Genomic DNA, 19,381 nt, shown 5'->3' with positions numbered 1-19,381 from the left:
GTGCCCGCACGGAGTCACGCTGTGGCACGGCAGGAGCCGGCACTGGACCCACGCAGCCCCCGGCCCCTCCTTGTGCCGCAGGAGCATGAGGTGGCTGCCAGCACGTGTGGGGTGTGCACGGAGGGGATGGGGTACCCGGGGCTCCGGTAACACACAGAGCCCTGGACCCCTCAGTGCCCCACTGAGGGGTGATTCAGCCTCCGGGGAGCCCCATATTGATTGCACATCCTGACCCCCTGCATCCTGCTCCTGTATCCTCTATCCCCTCCATCCCTGCCCTGCCTTCATCATCCCTGTTCCAGAGTGGGAGCCCCATCTTGGTTACACATCCTGACCCCCCTGCATCCCACTCCTGTATCCTCTATCCTGTATCCCTTCCATCCCTGCCCTGCCTTCATCATCTGTGTTCCAGAGTGGGAGCCCCATCTTGGTTACACATCCTGACCCCCCTGCATCCCACTCCTGTATCCTCTATCCTGTATCCCTTCCATCCCTGCCCTGCCTTCATCATCCCTATTCCAGAGATCTGGGGGGAAGCAGAGGGAAGGGGAACCCAGGCCAACAAGTGAATGTGCCACCACCAGCCCCAGCAAGAGGCATTGCCGTGGGCCAGTGGCCCAGCTGCGGTGGCTCACGTGGCAGCGCAGCCCAGGCCAGGGCAGCATCTGCAGTGCTGGGGATGTTAATTAAAGAGGCCAGAGCTGGTCTAATTAATGAGTAACACCTACTCGAGCGGTGCCAAGCGCGAGGCAGCCGCTGTGCCCCCGGCTTTCTTTATGGCTGTCAGCCCCCTCCATCACAAGCAGGAGGGTCCCAGTGTTGGGCCATGGTGATGGGAAGAGGAGGGGGAAGCCCTTGGAGCCAGGGCTCATCCCTGCCGTCAGTCCCCCCCCCGCACACAAGCACGTGCCCCTCCTCGTGCCCCAGCATGTGCTGTCACACTCATGTCTGTGTGTCCCCCCCATCCCCATGCACGACACTGCAGTGATGCTCCAGGGCCCACCGGGAGCTGGTGCTGCTGCTGACGTGATGGGGACGTGGCAGCTCCCGAAGGGAATGTGTGGGGATGGGGATAACAACCCTCTGAGAGCACCAGGAATGCGGGGGGGGGGGTGGCTGCTATGTGGGGACCCTGCTCCGGGGGGCAGCAGGACTTGGGGGGCAGCAGCAGCTCCGCTCTGCTCCCCAACTGCAGCAGTGGGGACCCCCTGCATGGACACAAAGGGGGGGTCCTGCAGCAGGGCTGGGGATGCTGAGCATGGGGGGGGGGAGATGGGGATGGAGAGGTGAGGACCTCACGTGCCAGGTACCTGCGGCCAGCCCGAAATTGCCTCTGCGGCAGAGTGAGATGCTGCCACTTAATGGGGAAAGTGCTGCAATTTGGGGCCTTTCCAATCACTGCCCAGCCGAGAGCGGCTGCAATCAGGCAGTGGGGGAGGCGGGGGGCCAAGGGGGGGCTCCATCCTCTGCTCTGAACAACCCCCCCCCATCTACTCCACTGCGGGGGGCCCTGCTGTGCCTGTGATGGGGGGGACACTGCGACACTGACACCACAGCATCCCTTTAATGGGGGTGCAGCATCTCCTGGGTGCAGAGGAGGACAAACAGGGGATGGGGGGGTCCCCATCAGTGGACCAGCACCTCCATCCTGTTGCTGCCCCGCTTCTTACAGACGGGGCCGTTGGTGCCTGCCTTGGCTGACTCCACCACGGTGATGGCCATGTCGCCCTTCTGGAAGCGGGTGGAGAACCTGGAGGGGAGGGATCATAAAGGGATGGGGGGATCATAAAGGGATGGGGGGATCATAAAGGAATGGGGTGGATCATAAAGGGATGGGGGGTCATAAAAGGATGGGGAGTCATAAAAGGATGGGATCACAAGGAAATGCTCCTGTATCCTGTATCCATCATATGGAAACGGATGGGATCATAAATGGATGGGGAAGATGCTGAGGAGGGGGGAATAGGATGAAGGGGGGGCCACTCCCAACCCCACCCCAACCCCTGCCCAATCAGCAGCCTTCATTTAACCCACCACTCAAGGGCTGCAGCCAATCAGGACCATCCTGCTGATGCCCCACCCTGGCCACTGCCCTGCCACACCCCCTTTAGCCCCGCCCCTCAACGCCACGCCCCCTCTTTAGGCCCCCCCCCCCCGTCCATACTGGTCGGTGATGTGCAGGGCCAGGGCCTGGGCCGTGGTGTCCATGAGGGTCTGGTGCAGTCGGGTGATGAGCTCAATGACATGGTCACTCACAAGCAAGAAGTCACCTTTGGCTGCCCCTGTGGAGGTCTGGGGGGGGGCAAAGGGGGTTCAGTTGTGCCAGGGACCCCCCAAGGGATGCCCCATTCCCTGGGTACCTCTTTGAGGTGCAGCACCAAGAAGCCATCGGAGAAGCGGGTGACGGAGACGCCGCGGATGTCACCCAGGCTCAGCACAGTCTTGGGTTGGGCGGCTTTGGTGTCAGCCAGGATGAGGTGCTCGGTGGTGAGCAGCAACAGGCGCGGGACTGCCTGTGGGTACCGGATGGGGTCAGTGTGGTCCCGTGCTCCCTCCCGGTGCCATAGGGATGAGGTCTCACCTTGCCGTTGGCTCTGTTCACCTTCCTCACGGTATCAGACATCACCAGCTTGTCCTTGGCCACAGTGTGGAGCTTCTGGTACTTGGGGTTCTGTGTCAGGTCCAGGTACTTGCCATGGAAGGGCTGCTGCAGGCTGGGGGGGGCAGAGGCCGTGAGCACGGGGCTGCCCCATCACCCCTCACCCTGCCAGTGCCCCCATCCCAGCACCTTTTGGGGTACAGCATCTTCTTGTCCTTGAAGAGCTCACTGGCACAGAGCTTGGTCTGCAGCAGAGCCTTGCGCTGTGGGGTCAGCTCCTCCCGGTACTTCTTGCACTACCGAGGCAGGGGGTGAATGAGGACGGCAATGACATGGGGTCCCCAAAGGAGCCCCCTCCATGTCCCCATCTCCCACCTTCCACCGGTAGAAGATGCTCCTCAGCTCCTGGTTGGCACTGGCCAGGAACTGGTATGGTGCCGGGGGCCAGGTCTGGTCCATCACCGCCAGTGGTGGCAGGTTCCTGCTGAGCCCCATCAGGAACTTCTGAACCTATGGGGTATAAAGGGGTTGGGAGGGTCCCTGGTGCAGCCCCATGGTAGGAGCAGGGGGGTCCATGCCCCAGGCCCCACTCACCAGCCGCCGATAGATGAAGTTGGCCAAGCGGCTGCTGGCCTCAGCACGGAAATACCTCCTGTAAGCCCTGCGGACCTGCAGAGACACCGTCAGTGATGGGGACATGGGTGTCACCATGGCAACCCCTATGGGATGTGGGTATCCCTCCCCTCCATCCCCATTCGGTCCCCAGTGGAGAGAACAGGGGGTGCAGACAGACAGACAGACAGGCAGGCAGACAGGCAGACAGACAGACAGGCAGACAGACAGGCAGACAGGCAGACAGACAGGCAGACAGGCAGACAGACAGGCAGACAGGCAGGCAGACAGACAGGCAGACAGACAGGCAGACAGGCAGGCAGGCAGGCAGACAGACAAGCAGACAGACAGACAGACAGGCAGACAGGCAGGCAGGCAGACAGGCAGACAGGCAGACAGGCAGACAGACAGGCAGACAGACAGGCAGGCAGACAGGCAGACAGGCAGACAGGCAGACAGGCATGTTACCTGGTACCCTCTCCAGTAAGCAGCAATGATGGTGGTGGCTGTGTGACGATGCTGCTGCAGCTTCAGCTCCCGCAGGAGCCGGCGAGACTGTGGGGGGAGAACCCGGGGGGCCCAGGGAGCAGGGACACCAACACACATAGGGAGCGAGAGAGGAGGAGGGAGCAGGATGGAGGACAGGGAGAGGAGATGAGGCTGGTCCCACCATGGGCTGCATGGTGCTTCCCACCCCCTGCCTGCACTGGGGGACCTGGTGGTGCTGGGGGGCTCATCCCTCACCTTCCAGCCCCTCACGTAAGCCTGGATCATCAGCGCTGACCTCTTCATCTGCTTGTACTTGTTCTTTTGCTGTGGTGGGAGATGTGGGGTGAGCCCGAGGGTCCTATTGGGGGTCAAGGACCAGCCCCCCCCAGCTCCATGCTCACCGTGTGGCCCCGGAACCAGGCAGACAGGATGATCTGGCTCTTGCGCATCAGTCGGTACTGGGTCCGGCAGCGCCAGCCCCGGATCATCTTCTGGATGAGGGTAGCGAGCTGGACCACGCGCTCCTGGCGCCGCCGCTCCAGGTCAAAGAGCTGGGGACAAGCAAGGCACTGAGCAGGGCCCCCCAGCACCACAATGGGACCCATGGGGCTGCACCCACCTGCCCCATAGCAGAGCCCCCATAGCCCCCCCAGACTCACGGTGTGTGGGGAGCGGATGAAGATCTTGGTGTGGCCGAACGCCAGCTCCTCGGGGGGGAGCATCAGCTCCTGCAGCAGAGCCTCAGCCCCTGCCCTGCACCGGAGGCACACGATGCTGCTCAGAGCATCAGGGATGAGGGGGTCACCGTTCGCTCTCATCCATCCCCATTACCTGTCAGTACCGGTCCAGCGGGGCCAGGTCCGGGAGCTGAGCATCTTGTATCGCTCCAGGAAGGAGCCATAGAGCTGCCGGAAGGCATAGCCCGCGCGCCGCACCCGCACGTTCTCCATCAGCCCCAGGTACCGGACCTGCGCCAGCACCAGCTCCGGCGTGAACAGCATCGCTGCTTTGCTCTCATTGGGTTTGATGCACCTGCGGAGGGCAGCGATGGGAGGAGGAGGTCCCTGCTGGTGCCGGAGCCTCGGCTCTCTCCCCATAGGACTGGTACCTGATGTAGTTGGGGTTCTTGGAGTAGAGGTTCTTCATGAGCATCGCCACCGAGGCCTTGAACTGGGAGCCTGCAGTGGGGGGCAGCTTAAGGGAGGCTCTCTGGGGGTCCCCCTCGGGGAAGAGGGAGCGCAGCAGCGGGTGCCGGGCAGCCCACATGGCCTGCGAGAGGTCCCGGAACAGGAGGTCGTTGTTCTTCTCTATGAAGCCCATCACGTTGTAGGTGACCTACAATGGGGAGCGGGTTCAGTGCTCTGCAGTGATGGATCCATCCTCTGTGCCCGTTCCCAGCTCATCCCAGGACCTTGCCAGCATAGTGATGGATGCGGAAGCAGTGTGGCTGCAGGCTGGTGTCCATGACGTGCCGCGCGTTCTGGCTCTCCTTGCTCTCATAGTGCTTGTGGGTGGCGAAGAGGAGGTTCAGCTTGGTGAGGAAGGTGTCCTCATTGACCACCCCGGGCCGCAGGCACTCCTCATCCAGCATGGCCAGGATCCCGCTCTTGCTCTGCACCGGGATGGATGGTGTCACCCACAGCAATGGGATGGGGGGAGCAGGACCCTGAGCCAGGACCCTGAGCCAGGACCCCACCGCTGGGTGCAACTCACGTTCTCTATCAAGTCACAGATGATGCTGTTGTCAAAGAACTCCACTGGGGTCCACTGGATACCCTGGGAGCAGACAGGGATGAGCATGGACCCCCAGAGCCTGCCCCACGGACACCCCCCAGCTGATGTGGGGCAGGAACCGGATGTCCGGCCACGGGGACAGGGATCCCTAATCCCTCCCAGCCTTCCTGCTATTGAATGTGCTCCCGGCAGGGAGCGGGACGAGGGAACAACGTGCACCGGAGATGGCTCCGGCACTTCCCCATCGCTGGGGGGCAGAGGCTCTATGGGGCCATCCTCTGGCACAGGCAGAGGGGCCGCATCCTGCCCGGCCAGCGGGGGCTGGGGGTACCTCTCGGACGTATTCCTCCTGCTCCTCCTTCAGGGTCAGCAGGATGAAGATCTGCTGCAGCTTCTCATTGCAGTAGTTGATGATGAACTGCTCAAAGCCGTTGTCCTGTGAAAGGGGGTCCAGCTCGGTCATGCCCCATACCCACAGTGCTGCCGAATGGGGCCGGGGGAGACCCTGCGCTCACCTGGAAGATCTCAAAGCCATAGATATCCAGGACACCCATCACCTTCCTCTGCTTGCCCGGCTTCACCTGCGGACACAGCGGGTGCTGGGGGGGTCCAGAGCCCCATCCGGGATGGGGGAGCCGGTGCCTGTCCCCCTGGGCACTCACCTGGATGCTGGTGTTGATGCGGGTCACCAGCCAGTCAAAGAGGCGGCTGTAGATGTTCTTGGCCAGTGCATCCCGGCCACAGTATCCCTATGGAGAGGACAAAGGGGGGGTTCCTGCGGCTGCTCCTGGGGGTGCTGGTGCTGCAATGGGGGGCACTGACCTGGGGGACGCTGAGCGTGGTGAGCACCGTCTCATCCCTTGCCTTCACCGTGCGGGAGCACAGCGCCTGCTCCAGCACACCGGGATCCAGCCCGATGAGCTCACAGATCTCCTGCAGCTCTGTGCATGGGGATGCGGCAATGAGAGGGGTGCGGAGCAGGGGGGGTCCCCACACTGGCCCCATTGCAGCTCTGTGCATGGGGATGCGGCAATGAGAGGGGTGCGGAGCAGGGGGGGTCCCCACACCGGCCCCATTGCAGCTCTGTGCATGGGGATGCAGCCATGAGAGGGGTGCGGAGCAGGGGGGGTCCCCACACCGGCCCCATTGCAGCTCTGTGCATGGGGATGCAGCCATGAGAGGGGTGCGGAGCAGGGGGGTCCCCACACCGGCCCCATCACCATCCCTACCCTGTGGCTCCGCGATGCTGCAAGCCTCCATCCCGCTGGCCTGGTAGCTGCTGCTCAGCTCCACGTTCCCCAGCTTGAGGACCACGGCTGTCACCTCCAGCAGCTCCATCACCTCGGTGGGCGAGAAGCCGATGACCCTCATGGCATCCTGGGGACAGACACGGGCAGGATGGGGGGGATGCTTTAAAGGGGAGGATCAGAGGTTCCTGGTGCCAGCGGTACCTGCACGGCGCGGAAGTCGGCTGCATCATCCACACCGGGCAGGCTGCAGCTCTCCCCTCGCAGGTAGGGGTAGTGCTGGCAGTCCTGGCGCAGCTTCAGCTGCTCTGCAGTGGGGACAAGGAGGCGGCTCAGCCCTAGCTCCCCCCATGGAATCCCCCTCGGACCCCAGGCTATGGGGCTGGGACCTACGGAGCAGCTGCACTGAGCCCCCGGCCAGGAGCTGGTAGAAGATGTGGAAGTTCCTCTCGCCCCTGACGTGCCGCACGATGCGGGACTTCTCCAGCAGGTCTGCGGGCAGGGGCAGGGGTCATGGGCTGTGTGATGCATGGGGACCCCCCCCCAGGATGGGGGGTTGCTACTCACAGTTACTGATGACCCCTCCCAGGGGTTCCCCCTTGAAGTCAAACTCCACATCCATGTATTTGCCCTGCGGGATGGGGCTGGGGTCAGGGGAAGGGGATCCGCTCCCCACAACCACATCCTCATCCCCTGCTGCGCCTCCAGCCCCATCAGGACACGGCTCCAGCATCCCGGACACTCACAAAGCGGGAAGAGTTGTCATTACGGATGGTCTTGGCATTCCCAAAGGCTGCAGGATGGGGACACGTGGGGTTACAGAGCGGTCCAGGGGGGCTGGGATGGATGCAGGATGCAGGGTGCAGGATGCTTACCCTCCAGCACGGGGTTGGACTGCAGGAGCTGCTCCTTCACCTTGTCCACCTCCTCCCCTTTGCTGCTCACTGCTGCCACGTAGGACATCACCAGCTTGCTGGCCTCTGTGAGTGAGGGGCCGTGGGTACTGGGGCCGTGGGTACCGGGGCCGTGCCCCCCCCTCCCGCAGCACCCCTATGAGCACTCAGCAGCACCCCTGCCCCTACCTGTCTTGCCCGCCCCGCTCTCCCCAGTGATGAGGATGCACTGGTCCCTGTCGCGGTCCCGCAAGGAGCGATAGGCATCATCGGCAATGGCATAGCTGCGGGTGAGGAGGGGTTAGAAGGTGTTTGGAGCAGGGGACACCAAAAGCCCCCGTTGTAGGGCTGTGAGTCCGCTCCCAAGGACCCCAAAGCCTCAGGCAGGGTCTAAGGAGACCGAGGTTGTCCCCCCCGCTCACATGTGGGGCTTCACCGCGAAGAAGTTGCAGTTGTGGTACTCCTGCACCTTCTCGGGGGTGTAGATGGGCAGGGGCTCGTAGGGGTTCACCGAGATCAGCACGTTCCCGATGTACGTCTGCAGGGAATCAGGATGCTGCGTGCGGCCATGGGGGGTACCCGGCCCCCGGCTCCCAGCCCTGCTCCCCCCCCGCAGCCTCCCGCAGCCCCATCCCGGTGCCCACGTAGATGTCTCCTCGTCGGAAGCGCTCCCGCAGGGTGCGGAGCAGGGAATCCTCACTGAGCGGGTCCAGCAGCACCAGGTCCCCGATGGCTGCCGCGTCCAGCAGCGGCTTCGTGGCTTCCATGGCCGGGGGGCTCCGGGATGCTGCGGACAGGGGCGGCCGCTGCAGGCAGGGACATGCAGCCCCGGTCCCAAACCCCCCCCCCCCCTTGGTCCTCAGCAGCCCCTGGTGCCCCCCCCAACCTCGTCGCACGGAGGGCACCGCAGGGCTCAGGCCCCGGGATGGGGATGGGGAGCAGGGAGGGGGAAGCAGAGCCCCGGGCAGGAAACGAGGACACCTGGAGCCTATTCTTGGGGCAGGGACAAATCCAGGCTCTGCTTCCTCCCTCCTTCCTGGCAGGGGGAAGCCGGAGGGGAGGGCCAGGCTGAGGGCCAGGGGAGCCCAGGACCCCCCCTGACAGCCCTGCAGCACCCAACGGCACCCATCAGATCCTGCTCCCCCCCCGTATCCCTTACGTGGCTCTTAGGGAGCAGTCCCAGTTCCTGGGGTGACCTTCACCCCCAGTTTACAGCCCGGGTGCAGGTTGTAAACCCAACCCTGCACCACCGGTGACCGGGGAAAGTTCACGAGCGCAGAGGTGGGGAAGGATGGAGATGGCTCCATCCGGACAAGGCAGCACCCACCGGACCCTCCAACCTCCCCCCATGCTGCCGGGAGCGGGACCCCAAAGCGAGCACCCATAGGGGGGAACCAGACCAAGAACCCCCCCCCAGCTCCAGGGTTCACCCCAACCTCCCCATAGCGCTGGGTCCCCAACAGCCCCCGGGTGCCGGTGCCCTGGGTTGGGTGCTGTGGGGATGGGGTGCATGGGGGGGGTACGGAGGGGTCTGGGTGCTGCGGAGCGGAGGGTCCAGGACTCACCTCCCGCTTGCAGAGCAGCAGCTTCTGGATGGCTCCAGCCCAGCCCAGCGCCCGGTGCGGCCCCGAGGGGCGGGGGAACGGACGGGCCCTCCCTCAGGGCAGGGAAACTGAGGCACAAGGAGCCGGAAGCTGCCCCCGGCCCTCGGAGCGGCTGTGGCCGCACTCCCCTCCCTGCCCCACACTCCCCTCCCTGCCCCACACTCCCCTCCCTGCCCCACACTCCCCTCCCTGCCCCACTGCAGCTCCAGGCAGGAACAAGCAGGGAAAACCCTGGCAGCACAAAGCAAACAATGGAGCTTCCTCCCCAGGGCTGTGGGAAGCAGTGAGACCCACGGCGAGTGCTGCCATAGGGAACACAGCAGCCAGGGACATGGCGTCTGCCCCCAGGGCACCATCAGCATCCGTGGGCCGGACAAAGAGGCTCCTAAGCTAGAAAATACATCTTTATTACAAATATAATCAGTCATCAGTCACACAGAGGGATGCAGCAAGAGAGGTGCTCACAGCAGCATGGGAAGGCAAGGAAAGCAAGGCAAGGCCAGGGGAGTAAACCTGCGATGGGGCCATAGGGGCAGGGTTATTGCTCAGCAAGGGGGCTCACAGGGCTGCTGTCATTGCATAGATGGGGTGTCCGCTCCAACTCTGCCGGAGCCAGGAGGGAGCACAGCAATGGGGATGGCCCCACATAACACTGGTGAAAGGCTTCAATGGCACAGGGAGGTGCCAGCACCCCACTTGAGCAAGGTGGGGAGGGGAGGAAGCACATCCACACTCATCCTCAGCCGGGGGAGCGCAAGGGGGGCTCCCGGCCTCCGCTAGGACACAGCAGCAGCAGGGAGCAGGGCACCACAAAGGCTTTGGAGGCTCCTCCTGAGCCCGGCTCCATCGGGGGCTTTTTGGTATCCAGAGGGAGTTTAAGACAAGGCAGAGCCCAGGCAGAGCCCTCTGGTGTCTTTGGTACGAGGAGCAGGGCACTGCTGGCAGCTGTGGGCACGCGCTGAGCACGCAGGGACGGGTCCGAAGGTCCCCTCGTGCACCTCAACCCTCCCAGGCACCCGCACACAGGACAGAGCTTCCGCTCCATCCCCACCCCATAGACGGGGATGCTCCCAGCAGGAAGAGGGGCTGCTCCATGGCAGCAGCTCTGCCCCTCACCTCAATCAGCATCCAGGTGGTTGTGGGGCAGGGAGTTACAGGTGTGATTCCTGTCAAGGGAGGCGGCATCATCCCCATCCCCCTCCTCCTCCCCCTCCTCCTCCTCCTCCTCCTCATCATCATCATCCTCATCGAAGAGCTGGTCCTCAAGGAAGATGCCACCGAGGCCGTACTCCCGCTCGTGGACAGAGACCTCGTTGTGGGTGACGTGAGAGGCACCACCCACAAAGTCAGCAAACCTGGTAAGGACCCCATAGAAACACGTTATGCACATGTATTGTACACACATGTTGTACATACATGTTGTACACACGTGCCCAGCACCCTCCTGTGAGGCTCTGGCACACCAGGGTGAAGCATTCCTGCCCCCCATGGCACGTCCCCTGCTCCCACCTCACCACAGAGCATCCATGCCTGCATCTCCCCATCTCTAAAGGCAGGATGGGAGCAGAGCGATCCGGGATGGTCACCCCGTTACCTCTTGGGAGCCTGGATGCGGGACACTGCTGCCCATGCAGAGAACTCCGGGCTCCTGCAGTAGCTCCTCAGCTCCTCCAGGGCTCTGCGTGTCTCCACCTCTCCCTGGAGCCGGAATTCCTCCTCCGTGAGCAGGCGAGGGGGGCTCGGCCCCAGCCAGGAGCTCTGCAGCCTCCTGCCAACCCAGCAGTGGGATCAGAGCTCCGGGTCCTGCTGCCTTCTGCCCCAAGGCACCAGCCCCTGGGTACCCACCCCATGGCTCCAGCCAGCAGCGAGCAGGGAATCAGCCCTCACCTGTAGGCAGCGAAAGCCCAGTGCAATGGGTAGTCCAGGTTCTTGGTGCAGAAGGCAATGAGCACCAAGGCCAAGGCGATGGGGTGGATCTGGATGCCTGAGTACATCAGCAAGAGGCCCAGGAGCTGCAGGGCCCAGGAGAGGAGGTTGATGCTGCGCTCGTTCTCCAATGGGCCGTACCGGTAGCAGATGCCGAAGCTCAGGAAGCCCATGAGGAGCAGGTAACCTGCGGGAGAGCAGGGGGAGCAGAGGCTCAGCCTGGCTGAAGGAGCCCCAGAGCAGCAGGGGCTGCAGCACTGAGCTGGCAGGAACCCAGCGTCTTAGCATAGACTCATAGAATGGGATGGATGGGACCTTAAAGCTCATCCAGGTCCATGGGCAGGGACACCTTCCTCTGGAGCAGGGTGCTCCAACCCGGCCTTGAGCACTGCCAGGGATGGAGCATCCCAACCTGCTCCATTCAACCCATCCCAGTGTCCCAGCACCCTCACAGGGAAGAGCTTCCTTATCTCCAAGCTGAGCTCCCCCTGTTCCAGTCTGAACCCATCACCCCTTGTCCCATCGCTCCAGTCCCTGCTGCAGGTCCCTCTCCAGCATCCTTGTACCCCCTCCAGCCACTGGAAGCTGCTCTGAGCTCCCCACACAGCTCCTCTGCTCCAGCCCCAGTGTTCCCAGCCTGGCTCCTATGGGAGCTGCTCCAGCCCCTGAGCATCCTCGGGGCCTCCTCTGGCCTTGCTCCAGCAGCTCCATGTCCTTACGTTGAGGACATCAGAACTGCTCCCAGTGCAGGGGGGAGCGCTCACAGAGCACAGCAGAGGGGCAGGATCCCCTCCAGGACCCACTGCGCAGGATGCAGCCTAGGACATGGCTGGCAACCAGCCCCAAAGGGCTCCCACTCACCTAGCAGGTACTGCCAGTAGGTCCTGCAGATCTCCCGCAGGTTCTTGAAGATCAGCTGAAGCAGGTACAGGGAGAAGGACCAGCCCCCTACCAGCAGCAGGTACACATGGTTCTTCTGGAGGAAGAGATGGGAGATTCAAGCTGTTTACACCTTGTTCTTGTACAGCTGCACACAGGTTGTTCTTGCACACAGGTTGTTCTTGCACACAGGTTGTTCTTGCACACAGGTTGTTCTTGCACACAGGCTGCTCTTGCACACAGGCTGCTCTTGCACACAGGTTGCTCTTGCACACAGGTTGTTCTTGCACACAGGTTGTTCTTGCACACAGGTTGTTCTGCACACAGGTTGTTCTTGCACACAGGCTGCTCTTGCACACAGGCTGCTCTTGCACACAGGTTGCTCTTGCACACAGGCTGCTCTTGCACACAGGTTGTTCTTGCACACAGGTTGCTCTTGCACACAGGTTGTTCTTGCACACAGGTTGTTCTTGCACACAGGTTGCTCTTGCACACAGGTTGTTCTTGCACACAGGTTGTTCTTGCACACAGGTTGTTCTTGCACACAGGTTGTTCTTGCACACAGGTTGTTCTTGCACACAGGCTGCTCTTGCACACAGGTTGTTCTTGCACACAGGCTGCTCTTGCACACAGGTTGTTCTTGCACACAGGCTGCTCTTGCACACAGGCTGTTCTTGCACACAGGTTGTTCTTGCACACAGGTTGTTCTTGCACACAGGTTGTTCTTGCACACAGGTTGTTCTTGCACACAGGTTGCTCTTGCACACAGGTTGTTCTTGCACACAGGTTGCTCTTGCACACAGGTTGTTCTTGCACACAGGTTGCTCTTGCACACAGGTTGCTCTTGCACACAGGTTGTTCTTGCACACAGGTTGTGCTTGCACAGTCACAGTGTTCTTCAGACCCTCACCTTGGGCAGGACCTTGGACACCATGTAGATGAGGATGAGCAATGAAGCCAGCAAACCAAAGCTGATCCCGGCCGAGTAGAAGAAGAGCTGGCTCCTGCCGAGGACACCGGTTTAGGGCTCAGGGCTGCCTGTGCACAGGCACAAGCAGACCCCGGTCCCCAGGGCACCCACCTGCTCAGCACGTCCCCACAGAAGAACAACAACAGCCCCAGGAAGAACACCAGGAACAGCTTCGGGTCAAAGCCTGGAAAGGGAATGAATCCGGATGGAGAACACCCCAGCACAGAGTCCCTTGGCTGCAGTCACAGGGACAGGGAAGGGGCAGCATCCCAGGCCCCCCCCCACCAGAGCCCTGAGTTTACACCCCACGGATGGACACACACTCCCTCTGCAGCCCATTCTCCTTCCCAGCCCTCAGCACACGAGCCCCTGCCCTCAATGCCCCCTATAGAGCCCCCCCCCACGGAGGGGCCGTACGTCGGAAGAGGACGACGCAGTAGCTGGTGCCGTCCTCCAGCAGCTCCACTTTGAGGCAGGTTTTCTTGCTGTAGAGATCCACGTCGATGCTGGTGTCGTTCAGCTTCTCCTTGAGGAAGGACGAGAGGAAGCTCCACACGCTGGACTCACCCAGCTCCTCCTCGCTGTCCACTTGGGTGACCCGGATCATGCGGCTGCTGTTCACCCGGATCTGCAGGGGGAGCACACGGAGGGACGGCTCCCACGGGGGCCCAACGGACCTTCCTCCTCCTCCTCTCCCTCCTCCTCCTCCCTCACCTGCATCCTGGTCCAGATCTCGTGCCACCGCGGCTTGTGCGTGTTGGTGTAGCAGAAGTGATGCGGGGTCGAGTGCTGGTACATGCGGCCCTCGAGGAGCGAGACGACCGGCGGTGCCTTGGCACCTGCAGGGCACAGAGCGGGGGTTGGATCCAGCAGCGCATCCTCCGGGATACGGGATGTGGGGACCGGACCCGTCCGCAGCCCCCGTTCAGGGTGCGGAGCTCCCCGGTCCCCGCTCACCTGCAGCCCCCCCCAGCAGCAGCAGCACCGGTACCACCGTGCCCCATAGCAGCGGCCGTCCCGGAGCCGGGTTCATCCCTCCCGCCGCGGCCGCCCCGTCCCTTCCGCCCCTCCGCCTGGCAACGGCCACCGAGGGCCGAGCGGCAGCCAATGAGAGAGGGCGCTGGCGTTGCGTCATCGCCGAGTGAAGGCTAAACCGGCCAATCGGAAAGCAGCTTGGTTGAGCAGCCTATCAGCAGCCGGGCACGCCTACCGCGGGGACCAACCAGACGGGCGGCTCAAGCCCATCCCATAGCAACCGCTAATCCCGCCTTAGTAACGGCCCTGACAGGCGCACCCCTCAACCAATCAGAGACAAGAACACGTGATTGACGAGCCCCTCCTCCTATCAGAATGCGCTGGTTCGTGCGGGGGAGGGGTCACGCGTGGGGGGGGGGCGCGGAGTTCCGCCCCTCAGCCCCCGCAACGGGCAGCGTGCGGGGACCGGGGGGGGGGGGGGGGGGCACCGGGACCGGGGTCGGGGCAGTGGGTTCGGGCCCCGTTCATGGCACATGGAGGGGGGGGGCGATGGGCGGAGCTCCCGCAGCCCCGAGCCCGTCCGGTCCCCGTGGGCGGTGAGCGGGGCTCGGGCTCGGGCGGCCCCCCCCGTCCGTGGGCGGCGGAGCCGGGAAGCGGCGGGGCCGTAGGCGGAGGATGTGCGTCAGCCGGGGGCAGCCGGGCCTGGGAGCGGCCCCGCCGAGCGGGACCCCCGGTGTTTGCACGGGGGGGGGGGGCACGGATGGGGCAGGACCCCCAACCACAGCGGGGCACTGAGCCCCGGCTGCCCCCTGCTAGCCCCGGTAAGGGGCGGCTGGAGCCGTGCTCGGTATAAACAGCGCCGTGACACGAGGACCGGGGCGCGGACGTGACCCCCCACCCCCCCCATCCAGCCCGGGGGGGGGGGGGGAACGGAGGGACCGGGTAGTACCGTGTGCCCCCCCCCAGCCCGAGGAGTCACCTCCGTGTTCACCCTGGAGCCTACCGAGGGCAGCCGGGGGGCTGAGGACCGGGGCGGCCGCGCTCCCGGGGCATGGCCGGGATAACGGGCACCGGTTGCTGCAGGAGCCGCCGATGCTGCGAGCGCAGCGGTCCTGCCCCCCCCCCCAAGCACCGTCTACCGGGACCCCGTACGTGCCCCCCCGGTGATGGAGGGGGGGGAGTTCCTTCCCCTCCCGGTTCCCCCGTGCTGTTCTCCGCTCCCCGGTCCCCCCCCCCGGGACGGGAGGCGCAGCGTCTGCAGGAGCGGGGAGCCGGAGGGGGGGGGGGGGGAGGGTCCCGGTTCCCCCCCCCGCTGCTCCCCCCCCCCCCCGCGGCCGCCCGCGCTGTGCTCGACGGGGGCGGCAGCCGCGGGATCCGCCCCCGGTGCCTCCCACGCTCGGCGCTGCCGGGGCCGCTGCTATTTCACGGTACCGCCCGTGTGGGCGGCGCGCAGAAGCGGCGCGGAGCGAAGGAGCGAGCGCGCCCGGCCCGGCCGCGGGACCCCCCCGAGCCCCGGTACCCTCCGGTACCCTCCGGTGCCCCCCCGGTGCCCTCCCGGTGCCCCCGGAGCTCCGGCTGCTTCCACCCCCCCCAGCGGCCGCGCACGGGGCGGGCGCAGCGGCCGGGAGGCGGCTCCAAGCCGGCGGTGAGCGACCGACGGGGGGGGGGGGGGGAGCGGGAGGGGCCGGGGGGGGCACCGGTAGCGAGGGGCACGGAGCAGAGCGGCTCCGGTGGGAACGGGACTCGCGCTGCGCCGTCGGGGATGGGGAGGGATGGGGCGGCCTCGGGAGCGTGTCCGGTGCCATGGGGGGCTCTGGGGGGTGCGGGGCTGCTGCTGAGGGGATGGGGGGGCCCATTCGTGGCTTTGCTGTGTGTGAAGGAGCCGTGGACACCAGGTCCGACCCAGCCTGGGTGCCCCGGGGGGTGTGGGGACCCTGGAGCACCCCCATCGGGTCCGTGGTGGGGAGGGGGCTTCTCCTGCGTGCCCGTCGTGAGCCGTGGGTCCCGCAGGCGCGGTCGCCATGGCCCTGCCCCGCACGCTGGGGGAGCTGCAGCTGTACCGGGTGCTGCAACGAGCCAACCTGCTGGGCTACTACGAGACCTTCATCCAGCAAGGGGGGGACGACGTTCAGCAGCTCTGCGAGGCGGGCGAGGAGGAGTTCCTGGAGATCATGGCGCTGGTGGGCATGGCCACCAAACCCCTGCACGTCCGCCGCCTCCAGAAGGCCCTGCGTGAGTGGGCCTCCAACCCGGGGCTCTTCAGCCAGCCCGTGTCGGCCGTGCCCGTCAGCAGCATCCCCCTCTTCAAGCTGTCGGAGGCAGGCGGGCGCAAGGCGCTCAGCAACGGTCATGCCAGCCCCGGTGAGGCTGTGGGCAAAGGGGGCAGCAGCTCCGGGACACCCCCAGCCCGGAGCCCCACAGAGCCGGGGGAGAAGCTGTCACCGTCAGCGGTGCCGCCGTGGCCGGGGAGGAGCACCCCCGAGTCGGAGGGCGGCGGGGATGAGGAGCCGGGGGGTCCCCCCTTCTCCCCGGGTGGGAGCAGCGGTGAGCAGGTGATGGGTACCGAGGCGCTGGAGCCGGAGCTGGTGCGGACGGTGGCGGAGAGCGTGGAGCGGCTGCTGCAGAACTACCCCCGCGGCGGCGAGGCCGAGCTGCGGGCGCTCATGAAGCTCAACAAGAAGCTGGCCAAGGCTGTGGGACACATCTTCCAGCTGGAGGATGGCGACCGGCACAAGGAGGAGGAGATCCGGAGGCACAGCGCGATCTACGGCCGCGGCGAGGCCCGGCGCCGCGAGGGCAAGCAGCTCACCCTGCACGAGGTGCGTGGCACCGAGGTCCTGGGGGGGGAGATGGGGTCCGCTGGGTCAGACGCTGCCTCCGCCGTGGGGTGCTGGGGTTGCCCCATCTCACGCACCCTCTGCGCCCCACAGCTCATCATCAACGAGGCGGCCGCGCAGTTCTGCCTGCGGGATAACTCACTGCTGCTGCGGCGCGTTGAGCTCTTCTCCCTCTCGCGCCAGGTAGCAAGGGAGAGCACCTACCTGTCCTCGCTCAAGGTGTCCAGGTGAGCCCTGGCAAACCCCCTGCCACAAACCGGACGGGGGGGGCGGAGCTGTCACCCCCTCTGCACCCCATAGCTCAGCGCTTCCCAATGGGGACGGGACCCAAGTTCCCCTTTCCCTCGTGTGGGTTGTTTTGTGCCTGACCTCGGACCCGCGGGAGGTGGAGTATGGCTGGAATGCCGGGGGGTGGGGGGGATGATGATGATGATGATGGTGGGGGGGGGGTGCCCCATCCCTCACCCCTCCCGCTGTGCTCTGTGGCCGCTCTGCCCTTTCCCTTCGCTCCCCCCTTGTGCCACCCCCGGCTCCATCTGTGCCAAAGCCCCGATCGCGGCACCGCCCTGCCCGGCCCACGCTCCCCGAGCGGCTGCCGCTGCCCGCAGGGCCCCTGCGCACTCACCCCCCGTCTGACACAGCCCTTGGTGTGTGTGTCCCGTTCCCCTCGCAGGGCACATCCCGAGGACAGCGCAGCCACCGCGGCCAAGCGGCTCAAGCAGGAGGTGGGTCGGTCCCCGCACTGATGCTGCCGCAGGGGGATGCGGGGCTGGGGCTGTGGGGCTGGTGCTGTGCACAGCCCGGAGCTCCCCTTGCTCTCGGTGGGATGGGGCTCGTCCCCGCTGCCCTGCGCTCACTGCGCGCTCCCGGCAGGCCGGAGAACAGAGCCGGCCCGAGCTGCTGCCGCTGCCGGTGGGGCCGGAGCCGCCCGGGGCCGTGTTCCGAGCGGGGCTGGAGGAGGACACCGGCAGCCTCTCGGGGGAGAGCCTCGACGGCCACTTGCAGGGTGAGCTGAGCCCCCCCCGTGGGCAGCAGCCGGACCCCCCCCCCCATCCGGTAACCCGGATCTTGCCCTTCTCTCCGCAGTGGCCGGTGCCTGTCCCCGCCTGACGCCGCCGCCCGGTACCGGCCCCGACGTGGCTCTGGGGCTGCCCCCGCACGGGCTCTGGAGCCGCCACATCCTGCAGCAGACGCTGATGGACGAGGGGCTGCGCTTGGCTCGCTTGGTGTCCCATGAGCGTGTGGGGAGGCTCAGCCCCTGCCTGCCCGGGAAGCCCCCGGCCCCCGGTGAGCCCCCTCGGGGCAGCGGAGGTGGGGGGGGGGGGGGGGCAGCTGCGTTGTTCTCTATGGAAGCATCTCCCTGATGCCCCCCCCCCAACCCTGGTTCTCCCCACAGAGTTCGAGGACGGGCTGGCAGAACGGGGTCCTCCGGCCCCCCCTGAGCCCCCCCGCGGCACCATCAAGGTGGAGCAGGAGAGCAGCCGGCAGTGAGGCCCCTGCAGCCCCCCCCCCACCATTAACGAAGCAATAACGTGCTGGGGGACTGGTACCGGCGGTGCTCCGGGTGCGGGGAGCCGGTGAGGGCCTGGCCACAGCCCCCCCCCCCCCGGGGACCCCATCCTCTCCCGCACCGATGCTCTGGTTACCTCAGCCGCGGCGGGATGTGCCCCCCCCTCCCCGCCCCACAGCAGCAATACCCTGGTCCCACCAGGCTCTGAGCCCCCCCCCCCCCCAACCGGGGCTGGGGGGAGCCCTCGATGGACTCAAAGCTGCTGTACAGCCCCCCCTCGGCTCACCCCTTGTGCTGCCTGTCCCGTGTGTCCCCGTCCCCCCCCAGGCCCCTTTGGGTGAGCCCCCCCCATCACCGCACAGGAGCCACGTGCAGCACCGTGTGCTCCCGCATCAGCACCACCCCCCCCCCCGCAGCACCCCCGCAGCACCCGCCCCCCCCTGCAGCACGCACCACATTGTGACCCCCCCTTCCCACTCCTCCCTCCCCACACCCCCGTTGTGACCCCCCCGCAGCACTCATCACCCACGTGCAGTGTTCCAGCTCTAACCCCCCCCCCCCCGCACCCCCCCCCCATTTACCTTCATGTGCACGGTCCCTGTGCTGCGGGGGTCACACGTGTTGTGGGGGTCACGCGTGTGCACCCCCTCCCAGCACCATGCGGGTGGCGTTTGATGGGCACGGGGCTGGTGCTGCCCCCCCCATGCCCCTGTCCCCATAAGCGGTGCCCAGCCCCGGGGTCCCCATGTCCCTGTGTGTCCCCCCCCCCATAGGACTGTGGTGTCTCTCTCGAGCGTTCGCGGCGCCTCCTCCTTTGTAACGTGTACAGGAGATTATTTATTTTGTTATTTGGGAATAAAACTTTATTTTATGGCTTATGTCCCTGCCCCCCCCTGCCCCCCCCCCCCCCCCGCACCCCACTGCAACCCCACTCCTGCCTCTGGGGGGGGGGCACCTCACAAACCCCAAAGCAAGTGCTATCTCTGGGCTTAGTGAGGGGGACCCTGTGTGTGCCCCATGGGGCTGGGGGGGGTCCCTCCATACAGGGCAGCAGCTCTGGGCTCCAAAGTGCAGCAGATTCACCCGAGTGTTACCCAGAATCCTCC

The 19,381-nt window shown here is 65.4% G+C and overlaps 3 protein-coding genes across 3 annotated transcripts; 1 reads left to right on the top strand and 2 right to left on the bottom strand.

The window, feature by feature from the left end:
* Window positions 1-1,581: 1,581 nt before the first annotated feature.
* MYO1A (myosin IA) lies at window positions 1,582-8,341 on the bottom strand. Its single transcript, XM_034071529.1, has 28 exons — window positions 8,219-8,341; window positions 7,997-8,112; window positions 7,764-7,858; window positions 7,557-7,661; window positions 7,428-7,474; window positions 7,249-7,312; window positions 7,075-7,173; window positions 6,886-6,989; window positions 6,664-6,811; window positions 6,257-6,375; window positions 6,097-6,183; window positions 5,950-6,015; window positions 5,766-5,870; window positions 5,414-5,476; window positions 5,112-5,312; window positions 4,809-5,035; window positions 4,532-4,732; window positions 4,360-4,453; window positions 4,102-4,251; window positions 3,956-4,024; window positions 3,680-3,766; window positions 3,194-3,268; window positions 2,975-3,109; window positions 2,789-2,895; window positions 2,582-2,714; window positions 2,361-2,513; window positions 2,165-2,292; window positions 1,582-1,750 (listed from the first exon to the last, which is right to left on the bottom strand). Exons 1-28 carry the CDS (start codon window positions 8,339-8,341, stop codon window positions 1,627-1,629), a joined length of 3,225 nt encoding a protein of 1,074 aa, XP_033927420.1. The 3' UTR covers window positions 1,582-1,626.
* Window positions 8,342-10,394: 2,053 nt separating this feature from the next.
* On the bottom strand, window positions 10,395-13,972 carry NEMP1 (nuclear envelope integral membrane protein 1; the record flags this gene model as incomplete). Its single annotated transcript, XM_034071528.1, has 9 exons — window positions 13,939-13,972; window positions 13,668-13,792; window positions 13,371-13,581; window positions 13,065-13,137; window positions 12,894-12,987; window positions 11,966-12,080; window positions 11,066-11,291; window positions 10,773-10,946; window positions 10,395-10,533 (listed from the first exon to the last, which is right to left on the bottom strand). Coding segments are annotated over exons 1-9 (1,176 nt in total), but the record flags the coding sequence as incomplete, so codon positions are not given.
* Window positions 13,973-15,422: 1,450 nt separating this feature from the next.
* On the top strand, window positions 15,423-18,452 carry NAB2 (NGFI-A binding protein 2). The gene is made up of 7 exons (XM_034071517.1): window positions 15,423-15,573; window positions 15,939-16,747; window positions 16,859-16,992; window positions 17,439-17,490; window positions 17,639-17,771; window positions 17,852-18,052; window positions 18,162-18,452. The coding sequence occupies exons 2-7, from the start codon at window positions 15,950-15,952 to the stop codon at window positions 18,254-18,256; spliced, it is 1,413 nt and encodes a 470-aa protein (XP_033927408.1). The 5' UTR covers window positions 15,423-15,573; window positions 15,939-15,949; the 3' UTR covers window positions 18,257-18,452.
* Window positions 18,453-19,381: the final 929 nt, after the last annotated feature.

This window comes from Melopsittacus undulatus, chromosome 21 (assembly GCF_012275295.1).
Source record: "Melopsittacus undulatus isolate bMelUnd1 chromosome 21, bMelUnd1.mat.Z, whole genome shotgun sequence".
Taxonomy (NCBI): domain Eukaryota; kingdom Metazoa; phylum Chordata; class Aves; order Psittaciformes; family Psittaculidae; genus Melopsittacus; species Melopsittacus undulatus.
This window is presented reverse-complemented; position numbering and strand designations above follow the sequence as displayed.

Bases quoted from the DNA above. Each gene is read 5' to 3' on its own strand.
- MYO1A (XM_034071529.1), bottom strand. From the start codon at position 8,341: ATGGAAGCCACGAAGCCGCTGCTGGACGCGGCAGCCATCGGGGACCTG. The intron at 7,662-7,763 runs GTAGGGGCAGGG...CCTCACTCACAG, and splicing joins GAGCGGGGCGGGCAAGACAG to AGGCCAGCAAGCTGGTGATG. The intron at 4,252-4,359 runs GTGAGTCTGGGG...GCTTGTCCCCAG, and splicing joins TCATCCGCTCCCCACACACC to CTCTTTGACCTGGAGCGGCG.
- NAB2 (XM_034071517.1), top strand. From the start codon at position 15,950: ATGGCCCTGCCCCGCACGCTGGGGGAGCTGCAGCTGTACCGGGTGCTG. The intron at 17,491-17,638 runs GTGGGTCGGTCC...CGCTCCCGGCAG, and splicing joins CCAAGCGGCTCAAGCAGGAG to GCCGGAGAACAGAGCCGGCC. The intron at 17,772-17,851 runs GTGAGCTGAGCC...TTCTCTCCGCAG, and splicing joins CCTCGACGGCCACTTGCAGG to TGGCCGGTGCCTGTCCCCGC.